A 17,580-nucleotide genomic window follows, 5' to 3' on the forward strand; every position below is an offset into this window, starting at 1 on the left:
CGAGTCACTCCTGAAAACACATTCAGACCCATGAAGTGTGCCAGAGATGAGGATGGGGGGAGAGGGGCAGGTCTTCCGAGCAGACGTGGAGACAAGGCCCAGAATTTCCACAGATGAGATGACAGCACACGTGGCTCCGTCCCTGGGACAACACTGGGCCTGAGCACAGCTCCCTCGACAGGGAGTCTCTAAAGACCTCTGATTTTGTACATCTGAGGAATACCCTGCAACCATATGATGAAACACTTTTCAACTATTACCAAAACCCTGCCACAACTCCCCAAGGACAAGCAGGCCTACAGGGACCCCTGGTTCCTTTCAGGGCCTAAGGAGCAAAAGGAATCAAAGACAGTGTGGATGGCTCTGTCCTTCCTGCCTGAGCACTGGAGCTCCCGGAGAAAACCAAGAAGGCAAATTCCTAAAAAGGGGACAGCTGCGACAGTGGCTGTTGCCTGGGGTGGGGGTGAAGAAGGGTAGAGTGTACTGGTAGCCCCTTGCAGAGGCACAGGAGCCTCCTTCCCTCACGACCCTGGCCATGGAGAGGGGCAAGGTGCTGGAGCTCAGGCACCTGTGACCCCAGGGAGGACTGCCTGAAGGGACCATGCCTAGCCCACCAGGTGGGCTTGCAAGAGGTGTTTTACCAGAAAGCATTTCCTGCCTTGGTGTCTCCTCAGGGATCCTAAGTTTCCATGATGCGAGAGGGAGTTTCGTGGAATTACAAAAACTTTGGTTTAATAACACTCTTCAGAGCCAGAGTAGTAATTTGGTTCTCTGCGGAACTATAAATGGAAGAGATGTATTTTCCTTGCAATTTTAAAAATAATTAGGAGGAAGAGGAGAGAGGTAAGCTTTGTGAAGGCAGAGATTATAATCTAACAGAAAGAAACCAGGACCTCCTCACTTGCCCCTTCCAAGTTGGATGTGGCAGAGGTGACACAATGTCGTCCTCGCACAGCCCACCTCCGAGATCCAGACACTTGTCCCAACACTCATGCCAGCACCACAGTCCCCACAGAGGTGCACCCAGGTCCTATGGTGTGCACAGCCACACGAGTGTGGGAGAAGGGCTCTGAGGCCTGCCTAGACAGCCTATTTCCAGAACCCCTGCATCTCTTCCATGGGCAGGCAAGTGCCCCAGGTGAGCAGGACAAGGGCCAGGTTAGGGAGGGGCTCTGTCACTGGAGCATCTGTGCATACCTGAGTCACTCTGGAAGCCTCTCTAGGCTCCACTAAAGTCCACAGGTCAACCCCAGGACTGAGACTGAGGTTGAGGATCTGCTCTACAGACAGATCCTGAGCCTGTCACACACACCACCGTAGTCACTGCTTCAGATCCAGAATAGAAATTCAACATCTCTTCAGTCTCTGCTTACTGTCTGGGCTCCAGCCTCTGAGCCTAGAAATCAGAGCTATTCCAACAACAGAGGGGCCACTGAAGAGCTCTCCTGATGCCCAGTCCACTGTTCAGCCCTCAAGCAAGTTAAGCCTGACCCTGGTAGCATGGGCCATGGTGCAGCGAGCTAACTCTTGGCACGCACATCCAAGGGGTACTGTTGGGTCTGGGGGGCGGCGGGGTGTCTGCCCTTGGCACAATCCAAGGACAGGGAGTCAGCGAATGAAGGGCGGCGATGCATGCAGCTCACAAGGGTTTTGTTCTAGAAGGAGAAAGGGCATCAACCACATCTGAAAGCACTCGCCAGAGACAGGACAGAGAGGTGGATGACGCTGCTGCCTGTGCTGCCAGGTGCATGGGAGGGAAACAGCCTGATGGAGTCACACAGAGTTCAGCCATTTGGATGCCCAGGGGCTCCAAGGAGGGGCTGGGTGAAGGAAGGATAGAAGGGTACACAGCCCTGGAGGGAGGAGCAGCTCACTTCCCAATTCAAATAGGAAAGCCCTCAGGGGTCTACTCAGCCTGGCCAGAGGGCCCTCCTGGGCTGCACTTTTCCCAAAGCTCACCCCTAGGAGCCTCCTAAAATGCTGGCTGTAACGGGGAGAAGGAACGCAGGTCCCCCAGCAGTATCCACATTTCGCCTCCATCAATTCAGCCCACCTTCAGCCAGGACTGGAGTACCACTGAAGGTAAATTAGGCTTAGGTTTGCAATTTCAGCACAGGCATTTCCAAAAGCAATTTATATTTATGAGTGTGCCGAAAGAGCATGTGGCAGGAAGTGGGGTCTTTGGGCTGGTGTTTAAATGTCTGTTAAGAATTTGCTCATGCGCCCTAACCAGTTTGGCTCAGTGGATAGAGCGTCGGCCTGCAGACTGAGGGGTCCCGGGTTCGATTCCGGTCAAGGGCATGTACCTTGGTTGCGGGCACATCCCCAGTGGGGGGTGTGCAGGAGGCAGCTGATCGATGTTTCTCTCTCATCGATGTTTCTGGCTCTCTATCCCTCTCCCTTCCTCTCTGTAAAAATCAATAAAATATATTTAAAAAAAAAAAAAAGAATTTGCTCATGCAAGATTCCTTGGGAAAAGGGCAGCTGATGCCATGGTTCACCCTGGAAAGAAACATTGCTGCCCACACACAGATGGGACAGCAGCCACAGGAGACAAAGTGGGTTGAGTTAAGGCTCTTTGGTCAACAAAGGGCTAGCTGACAACACTGCATTTCCATGCCTGCCCACCTGTAGAGGAGCTGTGGGCCAGAGAACAAGTCAGCCTTTCCAGGTGAACTCAGAGCGCTTTGCAAGCACCTCTGCCCCTGTTCAACCCTCAGGAAAGATTGTGAAGTATCCAGGCTGCCAGGTTCTGTCTCATGAGAGCGCTGCACTCTGCTGGAAATACCAGGGTGTCTACACCTGCATGGAGGCAGGGGACTGCCTGTCACCCTCAAGATACCTCCCCTTTCCTCCTATTTGGCACTGATCAGGATACATTTGACACTGATCGGGATACATCCATGCTGCTTGTGGCATGGCTACCTTAGAACTTCCCAGGTTCAGAGAACACCTCGCCTGAACTTTCCTCTCCCACCACACAACAGACCACGGGTGGGCAGGGGTGCAGGGCCCTGGAAGCAGAGGGACCACTGAAGCCAAGAACTGAAGTGACCCCAGAGCCCAGACACTTCCCTCAGCTGCTGTGAGCGCCCCCCACCCCCACCCCCAAACCTGGTGTCATGAAAGGAAGGATGCCACTACCTGGGTAATTAGCCTGTGCATCAGGCCCAAGCTCAGCATGCAACCACCTGACCGCCCCCAGCTGGCCCTTCCTACACAGGTATGCTGACACATCTGTCCGAGAAAAATCATAGATTCTAACCATGTTCCAGAGGTTTCATAAACAAAGCCACAAATGGCTTCCTTTTCAAACCTGTGACTTCTCATTAAATACAGCAACAGACCTTTTTTAAATCAGGAAATCACTCCGAGACAGTCAATGGGTGTGGCTTCAAAAAAAATTCACTCCTCCCAAGTCAGGGGCTCACACTCAAAAACAGGCCTCTTAAAAACAAAGAAAACCCCCCACTGTCAGCCACCTCAGCACCAGCCTTCAAAGCCACAAAGCCAACTGCCTGGCTCTTTCCAGGTGCTAGAGTGAACCCTGCACTGCCTCTGGATCCCACTCTCCCTGGCCTCGGTAGGGACACCCAGATTCCCTCCTCCACGTTGGAGCTGAACCCTCATGCGGAAACTGATCAAATCTGAAATCATGAGTGCCCCAAAGTCACTGCCAGGGCCACCAGGGCCACATCACAGCCAGGGTTCCCCAAAGTCAGTAGAGACTGCCAACCCCCTCCAGATGCTATGAAGACAGCAAACATCTATGACTGTTCACGGAAGGGCTCCCCGCTCTACAGCAGCTATAGAGAGAGTTGTACACTCAAGAAACCAGCCACAAGCCGGAAACGTTAAACCACAGCTCAGGAGCACTTCCTCAGGGGGAGCACCAGGAGGGTGTAGGAGGCCCAGCAGGCTGGCCACCAGATCTCTCCCCCGAAAAGGCCTGTGCACCAGCAGCCCTGCGCATGTGATCACAACAGGGTAATGGAGACTGAGAGCGTGGGAAAGGCATCCTCCCACCCCCACCCCCAGGGCCTCAGCTCCTGGGCTCAGGCCTCTCTCTCGAGTAGGACCAGAGCCTACTGGAGCTCAGCTGGTCAGTTTTCAACATGAAGTCTACTATTGCTCATTGTTTCTAGCTTCTGGATTTTTGGATAATTCCATACACGTGGTCTTTCAAATGCCATCCCATCTAAGAATGAAGGTATTTTCCTAAAACGACAAAGACAATTAAGCAATTTTCAAAAAACTAAACACCACACTATGAACTGCCTGTGAATTGCATGCATATTATCAGAATTCTCACTTATCTTAATTAAATCTAAGGGTTATCAAAATAGAAAATATTTTTTTACATGTCATTTTTTAATTTGTCTAATTCTTCACTTATTCCCTCTGCTGAGCTCCTCCTTACAAGGTATGAGTATGTGCTGTTAGAGGCAAAAAAATTCTCAGCAAGCCCGAAAGAGCTGGCGACCTGCTGAATAGCCTACTCCAGGCCTGAGCCTCTCCTGGGATGGCAAAGGGGCCCTCCTGGAGAGAATACCCAGCTCTGTACCTCAAAAAGAGAAAGCAAGCCAAGAGATATTAGAGGGAAGTTTAGAATTTCTTGGGGCGAAGTGTGATTTTGAAAAGATGCTAAGTAAATAAGCCATATGTTGAGAAGAAAGATACTCATCTTCATAGTGAACAAAGGTCTCTCAGAGTTCTGACTTATCCTAACAAGGAATCAAAATACTTCCTCCACACTGACTTTTCCCAAGCATTTCCACAAACAGCTTTATCTCAGAAGTGCCAGGAGAGATGGCCTGCCCCCTTCATTAGGAAGCACTCAGAGGCCAGGGGAAGGTAGGGGCTCCAGGTGGTGAGGAGGTAGCCAGCTGACTGTCCAGTCTCTTGTCCCAGATGCGAGGGGCTCCCAACGAGATTTCCCAGTAAACTATATAGATTCATCTGTGAGAGCCAAACTTCTTTATGCTTTTTCATCCACCTTAACATAGACCAGGATCAACAGAGAAGGGGGAAAAATAAAAGGTTCTGGGAGGAAATAAGCCTCAGCTTTTCTGCTGAGATGCCCCCAGGGGACCTCTGGACACTGGGATCATGATGGGCTTGGGGCCGAGGGACCAGTTAGGGGACAGGCACAGGAGAGCCCCGCCAGACCCAGGACTCAGAAAGAGACTTAAAGAGCCCCATCCTCCTCAGCCTCCAAAATGAAAGGGACAAAGAAGCAACTAGGTGGGAGGTCTGAGTTCAGCTGCTATGAAGGAAGCTACCAGCTCTGGCAGGGAATACAGGGCCAGTCACCTGTATGGCTGGGCTTCAAGCAACTGTATTCTCAACCACTGTAGAAATTTCCACATCAGCACTTATTTACACTAATAGGTGGAACTACCCAAGCACCTGTCATCACACATATGTACACACATACATATGTGAGTGTGTACGCACATGTATATAACAAACATAATGGGGTTTGCAGGCTGGAGCAAGGGTCAGGCAACCTCCAGGCCTTTCGGGTTGGCGCCCAGGAATACTCGGTAGGCCCCTCCTTCCACTCGGTGTCTTGGGCTCAGCATCAGGGATGACCCTCTGGCCCGCTCAGAAATGAGACACTCTGAGAGGCTCCCATGGGCCAGCCACTGGGATCGATGCCCTTTTCAGGCTCCGCCAACCCGCCATGTGCTCAGCAGCCAAGTTCCTCACTGAGGGTTTTATGGGAAGATGACTCAAACCATGTCAACGTACAGACACTGCCAATCTTACACATCAGCCATAAATGGGAAAGGACATACTGTATACATGTAACAAAGGGCAGTTACAAGGACACATGATGGGGTTGGGGCCTGTGTCCTGTCGTCCTAATTAATGGCTTATCGGAACTTGACGAGGCTTCCTAGGTATCCACTCCTCAAACAAGCACAGTGGTTGTACCTGATCTCTGCCTTTCAATAATGTCCTTACACAATAAAGACAGGCGACTCCGAGAAAAAGAGTCAGCTCCTTACAGGCGGCTCTGAGATCACAGAGCCCAACACCCTTTCTGGAGCAGGGAGGCTAGCCCTGGAGACAGAGCCAGGGGCTGCACAGGAGTAATTGTGCCAATGAAGAGCTGCCTGTCCCCATCAGTACACGTGAAAATACATGATGATAAACACAGAAATCTGCTGAAGGCAATTCAACAGGGACAGAGAGGCAAGTTCTTGGCAAGTGCAAATAACTGTTGCCTCAATGAGCCACTCATTAGCTGTCCTCCCATGTGTTCCACTAGAAGGGGAGCAGAGTAAGTTGACACCATGCAAAAATCAGAAATTACTGCAGCAAAACAGAGCAAATGCAGAGACAAAGAAAAGGAGACCAACCAGCCACTTAATGGAAAGGATAAGACAACCAGCTGATGCTGTGAATGGGTGTGAATATTACCTGTGAGCAGCATGTGGAGATTTAAGTGGCTCTTACTTCAGACCAGTACACTGTACACGGACCTTGGAAAAAGCAAACACAGAGTAAACCATATACTGGGGGCTGGCTGGTGACAAGGAAAACGCAAAGCGACCCTTCCTCATTGGGAAAGGCGGTAACTATCTGGATTGATATTAAATATACTCTGGTTAGTGAGACAGCTCAAGAGACACTTGCAAATCAAAGGACTAGGTTCTTTGACAAACCATACCTGAAGGAAACAGAAGATTCAGAATTAAAAACTGGTACAAAGGTTGATGTTTAGTATGTTTTATCTTTAAATGGCCTAAGACAGCAGCAGACTATTCCAAAGTTTCTAAGTTTCACAAAGACAGCAGCAGACTATTCCAAAGTTTCTAAGTTTCACAAAGTACATTCTAAGTTTCAATGTTGTCACTGCCAAGATGCTCACCTGCAGTTCAGATCCGCCTCCTTGTTCAGAGTGACTGCTCAGTATAAACCCTTACAACCGGCAGCCTCCTTGTGGCTTCCACCCACCCACAGTGAATCCACCTGACTCTCTGGCAGGTGCTGCCGTCACCCCACTGTACAGACATGAAGCTGGGGTGGCCGAGACTGATGACAGTGGGTGACTGTGAGCCACTTGTGCACCCTGCCGGCAGGTTGCAGAGTCCATGCCCTAGACTCCCTCCTGGGACATACAGAACCCCACAATTAACCTGTGGATAGGGAAATGTCTATCTGTATGTTACATGGAGCATTCCGAATGATGTGGAATTTTTGTTTGGGGAGGGGAAGGAACCACTCTAATGCTGGGATATTCAGCAAGACCAGCAATAGTAATCTCAATGAAAATTCACAGCATGATGCCAAATTCCAATAAACTACCCACAATAACGATGAATAAAACCATGGTTAAAAATCAGTGCAGAAACTTGGTTCTCTCTGTGAAACTTTCCATTTACTTGGCCATTTTCCCATGGACGCTCAAGTAAAAACAACTGTGAGAAAGTGAGACACCGTGAACACTGCACAACCAGGCAAGGAAACAAGCCCCTGCTAACAGCCCCAGAAGCCTTTTAGCATTTATTCACATTTTACCCAAGTCAACGCCAGCAGCCCTAGGAGGAGACCTGCACTGTAATTTTCTATCCAATTTGACTTTAATAAATAATTCTGATGACACCAAAATCAACAAGCAAGAAACGAAAAACTAGATAAACTGTACTTCATCAAACCTAACAACTTTTGTGCTTCAAACGTCACCATCCAGAAAATGAAAAGACAATGCACAGAATGGGACAGAATACTTGCAAATCACAGATCTGATAGAAGAGTTGTATCTAGAATATAGAAAGAACCCTTCCAACACAATAATAAAAAGGCAAATAACCCAATTTCAAAGTGTTAGGCAAAAGATTTGAGTAGACATCTCTCCAAAAATAAAAATACAAATAGCCAACAAGCCCATTAAAGACTTATTATGGTGATCACTTTGTAAGGTATATAAACAATGAATCACTATGTCATACACCTGAAACTAACATAATAATGTATGTTTTTTTAAACTGCAAACAAAGAGAGAAGGGGAGAGAGGTCGTGTATGAGCCTCAGTTGACCCTTGAACAACCAGGAAAAAACTGAAGCAAAATTGATACAACTGAAGTTTTAAACAATAATTACTTGACAGCATTAAAGTATCAACATTTCAGTTATGATAATGGTATATTTTAGCAGGAATCACGTGCACACAACCAGTGAGGAAGAAGGGCCACAGACTGGCCCTGGTTGGGTATGGCTGAAGTTGAGGATGGCCACCTGGTCATTCCTGATTCTGACTTCTTTTGCTTTTGTGTTAGAAATTTTCCATAATAAAAAATTGAAAGCTACCTCATGACAGGACTGGATTTGGACCCTGGGGTTACTCTGTCCATGTGGTGGCTACTCCGTTGGTGTTTACTGGCTGTCTGCAGGTTGCTTGCAGTTCTGGAAGGCCACACTCTACTCAGAGACACTTCAGAAGACTTCACCCGCTCTAAGTTTCTCTGATTCCCTAGAGCAGCTGCACCTACATACAATTCTGATCTCTGCCAAAGTGCCCTGGAGTTCTGCCTTGTTTCCAGGGCTAAAGTAGGGGTTCACTGAGAGAAGATGACATTGGGAAGGTGAGGGCAATGTCCTCCTAAGATGCAACCATAGCTGTGATTAGCCAAGCAACTAGGATATCAGCTACAATTTAAACTACAATAATACCATAAAAGTTACTTAAAAAAATAAAAACTTGTCTATTTCAAACAAAGCAAGCACTAAACTGGTGATGCCACAGGAATCTCTGTGATTCCTCTGGCACGGCTCCTGGGACCACATGGAGGATACACCTTGACCGGGGAAAGGCTCACAGTCCCTGAGGCATCTGCTTGAACAAACTGTGTTGCAAGCAGTCTCCCCAGGCGTGCTCTCCGGCCTGTCCCTCCTGCTCTGGAAACATCCTCCCTATCAGGTCTCTGGGCTATCATGGGGGCAGGGAGCAGTGACACGCCTTTTCAATGAGTCTGTCTTACAAGGAACCTTTTCAAAGAGCCGCGTCCTAGGACGATTCTGTGAAAGGTCAGAGAAGACAGCTGCAAACACTCACATGACTGAAAGTGTCCCTCGCCCAGGACAGAGTGGCAGAGAGAGAGAGAGAGAGAGAGAGAGAGAGAGAATTACCACTGCGGCTTGGCGGGAATGGCGGGGACGGCAGGGGCGAGGCCGGTGGAAGCCACGCCGGCCTGCAGCCTGGACCACCAGGGTGAGCGGCCGGCCCTCTGTGGCTGTCCCTGGCGAGTGTCCCCGCGCTGGACTCCAGGCTGCCAGCAAAGCCTCACTCACTGCTGCTTTCTTCACATGTGGTTTGATTGACGCAAATCAAGAGGCAAGCAAGTGATTCATCACTGTCCCAGCACCGCTCCCACAGAAATGGCAGAGCCCAAGCTTGCTGAGTCACCGGAGAACATTCCCCTCGCTCTGGAGGCGCTGCTGGTCTGAACTTCCACATGCAGGCACACGTTTGGGCTCCTAAGTGCGGCAGCGCTAGCAGGGCCACAGCACAAAGAAATGCCAGGCACTAGTCCTGCCAACCAGCAACAGGAAAGGGGGACAGGGGGACCGGAGTGAAGAGGCAGTGGCAGTGACCACCAGCCCTGTGCCTACTCAGCTGATGCGTGCATGCAAGCACTGAGGACGCTGGGCGTGGATGCCCTTATACACCAGCTCTAATCTCAGCCCTTGGTCCTACTTCTAGCACCTCAGTGCCACGCACACCAGGATCCCAGCCTTCCAGGAGCCCATGGGGAGGTGACAAGATGAGGGGCCCCAGAAATCCCCCCATGGTGCCTAGTGTCACCCCAAGGGACAAGGAAGACACAGCCCCCCAAGACACAGTTGGAAAAGCCTCCCAGAGGAGGAGGTAAGCAGGAACTTTCTAGGTGGTGGGGGTGGGGGGGCCTTCCAGGCAGATGGAACAGCATGTGCAAGGCACAGCAGGCTGACAGAGATGCAGTGCAGGGAAGGTGGCCCTGAGGGGTGAGAGGGCAACACATGAGGCTGGAGAACCACAAGCAGTCAGGAGGGGCCCTGGGTTCACTTCTCGGCGGGAGAGAGCCATGGAAGGGCTTGGGAGCCAACCAACCCAGGAGACGGCACACCAGTCAGGACTGGCATTCCAAGCTTCCCCTGAGAATGGGCACAGCAATTTCTTTCCTGTTCTCTGTCTCGTCAGGCCTTCCTGAAGGCACAGGATGAGGGCCCAAGGCTGGGAGGGAAGATGCACAGGGGAGAAGAGCCTTTGTCCAAGCCAAGTGCAGTTCCAAGTGGGCACACAGGCCACACTCCAAAGAGACATACACAGGTGGAGTGGAAAAGAGCACACTGAAGGTCTCCGCAAGGCTGACACTAATAGCATAGGGTGACCCACCTCTGATCCCTCCACAGGGCCCCCATGCCGTGCGGGTCACAGAGTCGGCATCACTGGGTCCTCTGAAGCAGAAGAGCAGCCCTGCACGCAGCTGGCCTGCACCCTGCACCCAAAGCCCTGACCTGGTTGCCTCTGCGTCCCCCCATCGCCCCCATAGCACTGGGACAGGAAAGCACTGCTGCTTTCCCAGCAATTCCATCCTGGGCAGGGACGTTCCCCAGGAGTACTGGCCTTAACTAACTCCAAACACTCGGGTTCTCAGGTCTGGCGGACACAAATAAGACAACTCTTCTCCCAACAGGACAATCTCCACACTGAGTTCTCTGCCGAGTTCTCTGCCGGCCAAGGCCACCTGGAGACTGGGGTTTCTGAGAAATAAATTTGTGCTCAGCATCAGCTTCAGACCATTATGTCATCAAACCCTCCACACAGATGGGAAAGAGAGAGAGAAAACAGATCAGCAAGAGAGTGGCAAGCCCAGGGGTGAGGAAGGTGTGGTGCACTTAACTCTGAGTGAGCCCTCCAGGGCAGTCAGCTGAGAAGTGCCTCCCCAGGCAGGATTCCTGCTACCACAAGCATTTAAGCAGCTTTTAAAAATACTTGACAGTCTAATTTGCAAAGAAAATTTTTTGAGTATGGAGACATATCTCCTACTATGTATCAAAGTAACTTGCCGAGGGTTTTGGCTTGCTTTAGCTTACCTTCTAAGAAGCTTCTCGACCCTCCCTCTACAACCACCTTTCTTCCCTAACACTGATGCAGCACTCTTCCTCTTCAACAGGGAAAGACTGATTCAGGAGCAACTGTAGAGAGGTCTGGAAACTGGAGATGAAGGGCAGGGCAGGTATGTGGCCATATCCCCAGGCAGGGAAAGGAGCTGGGAGGTAACTGCTCAGCAGCTGTGGCCCACAGGACCTGTGCCCTCTCTAGATCTCAGAGCACTTTCAAATTCAAGCGTAATAATGGCCTTTACTTGCAAAAACAAAGCCAAGATTTGCAGTCCCCTGGAGACTTGCCTCCTAGAGGGTGAGGCCTGAGATCTGTGCCTGCAAAAGAGACTTTGTTTTATGTGCTGAAAACAGTGACTAAACAAATGAATTATTAAATGAATCAATGAACAAACTGTCTACCTGGCACCAAACTACAAGCTTACACTCAATCCCTTAAGCCTTATGACAAATGCATGAGGTAGGGTTTGTTACCCCCATCTAACAGATGAGAAAGAGAGAGGCTCAAAGAAATTGAGCAAAGTTCCCACTATTTGAGCTGCAAAGCTGGATGCAGACATCAAAGTCAGTCTCCTCCATTGTCCCAACAGAAACCAGAGTCCTGGCTCCCAGATAGAGCACGGATGGAGGAAAATGTCCCACCAGGAGGATAGGTGTTACAGAGGCAAAGGGAGGAGTGAACACAAAAAAAAGAAGCAAAGTCATTAGCTGCAGATCTCCAGTGAAATACCCACTGTGCCTCCTGCCAGTAGGTGACAAATGGGACCCAGAATTAACCCCTGCCAGCCAGGCTGCAAGGAAGAAACTGGAAGAAGGCTATTCAGTGAAAATGTTTCCATGTCCTCCCCAGCAGAGAAGCTTGGCTGCATAATTAAATAGAGATATTCCTTCTGGGGAAAAGAACAAATGCAAATCCTTCTCGCTGTGTTTCTCCAGCCCTTTTCAAAGCCGGGAGTGCAGCTCTCTGGAGTTTCCCTCCCCACATTCCAGAACCTGTTCTGTGGCTAAGGACCATGGTCAGCCCACCTCAGGAACCTTCGCTAACAGGGCCCTTGAGTCTCTCTCCAAAGCACACTTATCTCCAGGAACCTGGGATTTCAGGCTTATCGGCTGAGGAACTGGTCACTGTTGATAAAAGTTCCTCCTATCACCTGAGATGCACCCTGGCTCTGTTTGGTCAACCATGGAAAGAAAACATGTTGGTAAAAACAAAAAAGAACATGCCATATGTAAATATACACTGTACATGCTTTCATTTGTAACTATGCCAACATCCCATGAGATGGGGACAAAGTGAGAAACCATTTGTATCACCTAAAGAAAGCGAGCCACAGCACCTCAGACACACTTGTTCCAAACTCCTCTGTGTGAAATTCCCAAGAAGGTGGACAAAGACAAAGCTGTTTCAGAGTAGTTGGCCACAAGAAGCATTCTGGTACCTGTAACCAACGAAGCTATTAAGTGAAGGACAGGGTAGTTGTGAAGAAATTAGCTGGACACAGAGGCAAAACTGAGAGTGAACATGCAGAGTAAAATGTGATGGCACAACATTTGTTTACTCAGGACCTCTGGCAGAAAAAGCAAAGAAAACGATACAATGTTTGAAGAAGCACTGGCTGAGGGTTTCTAGCATTGATAAAAGCACAAATTCACAAGCACAGAAGGAAAACGTATACCAAGGGACAAAGGTGTGTCCATATCTAACACATCCGCACAGAACTGTGATGATGAAGACAATGTTAGCGGTCAGAACAGGCCGACATGGAAGGGACAACTACTGTGCAGGCATCACACTTCACCACAACCACAGGAGCCACAGACAGGAAGAACACTCTACCTGTTGCAAAAGGTGGGGGAAAAGGTCCTCTTGAGATGTTTTAAATGATCCTTCAAGAATGAGGGTGAGATAAGAGACATTTTTCAGGTAAACAAAACCAATTTATCACCAATAGACCTTCTAACACTATTCTTGAGGGATGTGCATCAGGTGGAAAGAGTGGGACCAGGAAAGGAGGGTCTGTAATGCAGCAGGGAATGAAGAGCACCTGCACCGGGACACCACAGGACTGGAGATGACCAGAGCACTGCAGGTTCTGAGGACTGTGCACTACAGGAGAACTAGATGTTTGTTAACACCTGACATTAGGATTGTCAGTGTAGGCAGCTAGTTCGATATTAACAAAAGAGAAGGGAACAAAACTGGCTAAGCCTAAGCCTGATTAAGTCTGGAAGTTACTGCGTCAGACACCACAGGTGAAAGCTGAACCCCAACTAAGGGGATTCACTTCCCTTTTTCCCCCATGTAGGAAGGAAGGACAGGCTTTCCCATCTCCCCAGGGGACAACCATTCCACTTGCCTGCACTATGGGGGAGGAATACATAATAAAGGGGGAACTCCTATGCACTGTAGAAACCAAAACAGTGCAGGGATGAGGCAAAACTTTGAGGCATGGGCAGTAGGTGCCAAACAGCAACATAAATGGGCAGAGTCTAGCCTGGGAAAATCTGAGGAAAGGATTGTATTGGATAAGGGGGAGGGCCCAATATAAGTCTGTGAAGGATCAGGAAAAAGATTGGTTAGTTTGAAAGAAAGCCTATTCTCTCCCAATCCTGAGGTAATATAATCAAAGCTTAACAAAGGCCCCGCTCAGTAGCACATATCTGTTCCTCCATTGGTTTGCCTGCATTCTTTCTTAGTAGCAGCCATGAGGTTCTAAGTGCAGGTCCAAGTTGGGTCCAAGCATGGGCCCGGGTGTGGCAGCGCAGCTCCAGCTGGAGTGCAGCCAGGAACAGCTAGCCTGATGGGAGCAGAGACTATGCTGAACTATTGGAGCCCAAGGTGATGGCATCACAGTTCTGTATCCTGAGCCTCCTGGTGGGCACTTACGCTCACCAGGCCCAGGACTTCTTCTGGAGTGAGAATGGAGCTGAGCCACCTGGTCGTGGATGACACATTGGGCAGCTGGGGGCAGTCCTTTGTTACTGCTCCAATAAATCTTACCACCACACCTCATTCTCGTACGTATGGGTCCCTGAAATATTTTTCTCATGACACCATGGAAGAACCCTATTTCCACGGCAACAGGATGGTGCACTTGTCATAATTAATGAACCAACAGTGATACATTATCATTAGCTAAAGTCCATACTCCATGTAGGTTTCTGAGTTTTCCTTCTGTGTGCTCTAGGAGCCCACCTAACATTCAGTGGTCACGTCACCTTTGGCTCCTGTGGGCTGTACTGGTCAGCTATTTTGTGGAATGTCCCTCAGTTGGATTTATCAGATGTTTTTTTCTTGGGGTTTTGTGTTTTCTGAAAAAACACCCCAGAGGTGAAGTGCCCTCTCCTTACACTACGCCAAAGGAGTACACCCATCAACACGACTTTCAAAAACCAGAATGAATATGAAAATACTAGGTGCCAGCACCTATTGGATATGCCTCACACTGGACTTCAAGGCAATGTGCAGCCTATATAGAAGAAAGGCTGAGGACTAATGGGCTGCAATTCAACTTCAGAAGTTAGGAATGATACAAGATGACAGCCAAAGAAAGTAGAAGAGCGGAAATTTAAAAACTAGAAAGCAAACTAAAAAGGGAATAACATCAAACATTGATTCTTAAAAATTTAACAAAAAATGGTCAAAAGAATATATAATGTTTGAAATGAAAAAGGGTACATAACTCCAAATTCAGCAGAGATTTCAAAAGATAAGAAAATATGATGAACATTTCATAGCTATAAAAGTAAAGATTTTGATGAAATGAACAAATTCTATCTGAGCACCTTCAAACAGAAACCCAAGTTCCCAAGGAAGAAGAACCATAACAGAATCACCCCCTAGGCTCTGACAACACCATTTTGTGAAGCCTATCAGTATAGCCTATGCCAGAGGGCCTTATGAGAAACCTGAAACTAGCAAGGAAAGAAGGTTTAAGGTCATCACAGGCTTGCCAGAGCTGGCGCTGCTGACCAAGGCCAAGTGCAGGGTTGGGGTCCGTGCAGTGAGCGCACAGGCCATAACAGGTGTGATGCTAAGGCGCACACTGAAAATAGCAACATTTGTTTATATCGCTTGAGAGCGAGCCTTTCAGCCCTTTGGGAGGGTTGTCCTGGGGTGTAGGTGAGTGCAGGGGCATGGGGGACATGCAGTCAACAGTGGGGACTTCAGAAGAACATCATCTAGAAACGGTGGAGCAATAGGTGACTCGGGAAATGACCGAATTCCACCGCTGTTTTCTGGAACTTGGCCTCTAAGGGGAGCAGATGCTCAGTAAGGCAGGGTTGGGCCCAGCGCCAGCCTGCTGCTGAGACCTCACAACTGAAAACAGCTTTAAAGGACAACCTACAATTAACATGGGAACAATTATCTTCCTAATTTAGGTTAATTCTACTGCGCAGCGCTGGTTGGCAGGTTGGGGCGGGGGGTGGGGGGTGCACTGGAGACATCCATGTGGGTGCTTTTTATTTTCTTCTCCAAGGCCACACATTTTAAATATCGTAAAGAAGATTTAAAACGTCCGCCAGCTTCTTCTAGAAAAAGGGCCTAAGCTCCCGACAGATAGCTCCTAATTCAGGCTGGAGCCTCCTCCTGGAAGTGGCCAGCTGCATGTGCAAGGAAACAGAACCTTAGTTCTGAGGAGGTCACAGTGCAGCCCTGTCTGCAGACCCCCATGCATTCCTGGCAGGAGGAGCACAGGTGGGCTGTCCTCACCCCAAGGCAGTGGGACTGGACATGGGGTGTTCTGACACACACACAGCCCTCGGCCCTGGGAGGCACCTGTCTCAGCAATGCTGGTGCTGCAAAGCATGTGCGGGAATTCGGGCAGCAGCCTTTTCCAGAACACCTGCGAGGCCTCAGCACCACAGTCACGATGAGGCCCTGAGGCCCCAGGCCTGGCCTGGCAGTAAACAAAGTGCTCTGGCTGCTGCTCTTGTGTGGCAGGAACACAGACCCTTTCAGCATTTGTTCTTTGTCCGAGGCCTGACGCAAAGGCCTTTGAGAGCATCTGCGATGAGAATGTCAACTGTGGGTAAACACCAATGGCCTCGGCTGAGCCAAGAAATCTGCCGGGCAGCCTTGACCAGGCAGTCCCAGCAAAAAACCAGAGCAGCCTCAGCCACTTGGCAGGGTCTGGAAAACACACACACCCTCTCACCCTTATTTAAAATGAGCACCTTTACCTTCAGAAGAGCAAATGAGTATGCCATCTGGACATGAACACCCAGGTTCATGGGTGTGATCAGGTCAAAGGGTGTGCCATTTCCCATGTGAGGACCAGTGAGTGAGTGGGGCAGAGGGTGGACAAGATGCTGTTTCTTTTTCTTTTTTTTTCTTGTTCTTTTCTGGAATAGGGTTAGTATGGAAGCAAGTTCCCAGGAGCCAGGGAAGCTGTGCTTCATGGGGCTTGGGATGGACAGACCTCCTTTAACAGCCAGCCCATGAGCACAGCCCATTCAGGCCTCTAGCGGGAAGAGAACATTTTCAACTTCAGTTACCATCCAAACAATAAACAGGAAACTTCATTAAAGAGATTACCCTTTCTAATAAAAAGGAGCTAGACAGGAAATGAGACTACCCAGCTGGCTTGCAAGCCCTGACCTCTGCCTTGCCTGGCTACACTCCTCTCAGGCCATCCACACCCTGTACTGGGACACTGACCTGCGTCACCTGGACACATAGCTCAGGTGTGTGTCCTAGCACATCTCAGTGGCATGCACACCCTGAAGACAGGAACACTGGCTCCACCCTTCCTCAAAAGACTTTAATGGGAAAATATTCATTACAAGGATGTGCTAAGCACTAGACAGGCCCTGGATGCTAAAAGCAACAGAGGGATTTCAATGATCCACTTGCAGTAAGAAAAAAGGAAGCAAATGTACTAGAAGACATTTCTAGAAAGAGATGGGCCATCCAAGTTATCCCCTCCTTCCCCCACCCTCCACGTCCTACCACATACATAGTGCCCTCCCAAAAGGCTGGGTGGTTTAGGTCACGTTCATGTGCTCTATAACCCAGGTGGCTGAGGCGAGGACCCCACTAAGCATGCATGTACTGCCCCAAGCAGGTGAGCAAGGCCCTAAGGACGGAGAAATGGGTGAGTCATGGAGGGACTTGTCCTTGCCACCAGGGACGACAGCAACCCACTGGTCAGATATGCATTTTAGAAAGGTTCTTCTAGAAGCTGTGGGATAGGATAATGGGAAATCAGAGCTTCAGTAGGATCAGAATAAAGCACAGGAATTAAACAATTTTTAGAAAGGATAAGTACATTTGGGAAGCTGATGAAATGTTGAGGGTGGAGAGAAAGAGAAGAGCCATGTCTGGGCCAGGGTTTGGGGTGGGTGGGGCTGTCTCTTCCAGGATGGGAAGAACAGAGGTAGAGACAGTTAAGGATGCAGAACAATGTTCACAGGTGACTCGAAGTCCATCATGAGCAAGGCTCAGGCGAGAGAGCAGAGCTGGGC

At 49.4% G+C, this 17,580-nt stretch overlaps 1 protein-coding gene across 7 annotated transcripts in view; it reads right to left on the reverse strand.

Annotated features, from left to right (window-relative positions):
- The window catches only part of HDAC4 (histone deacetylase 4), a 244,085-nt gene that overhangs the window by 144,271 nt on the left and 82,234 nt on the right, over positions 1-17,580 (reverse strand). Inside the window, exon 2 of one of the 7 annotated variants that reach the window (XM_080670450.1) lies at positions 6,430-6,491. The exons of the other annotated variants lie outside the window; for them this stretch is intronic. Coding sequence (XP_080526576.1) covers positions 6,430-6,442 — 13 coding nt within the window. The 5' untranslated portion in view covers positions 6,443-6,491. The remainder of the gene's footprint in view (positions 1-6,429; positions 6,492-17,580) is intronic. 7 annotated transcript variants of the gene reach the window in all.

This window comes from Plecotus auritus, assembly GCF_963455305.1.
Source record: "Plecotus auritus genome assembly, chromosome: 5".
NCBI classification, from domain to species: Eukaryota; Metazoa; Chordata; class Mammalia; order Chiroptera; family Vespertilionidae; genus Plecotus; species Plecotus auritus.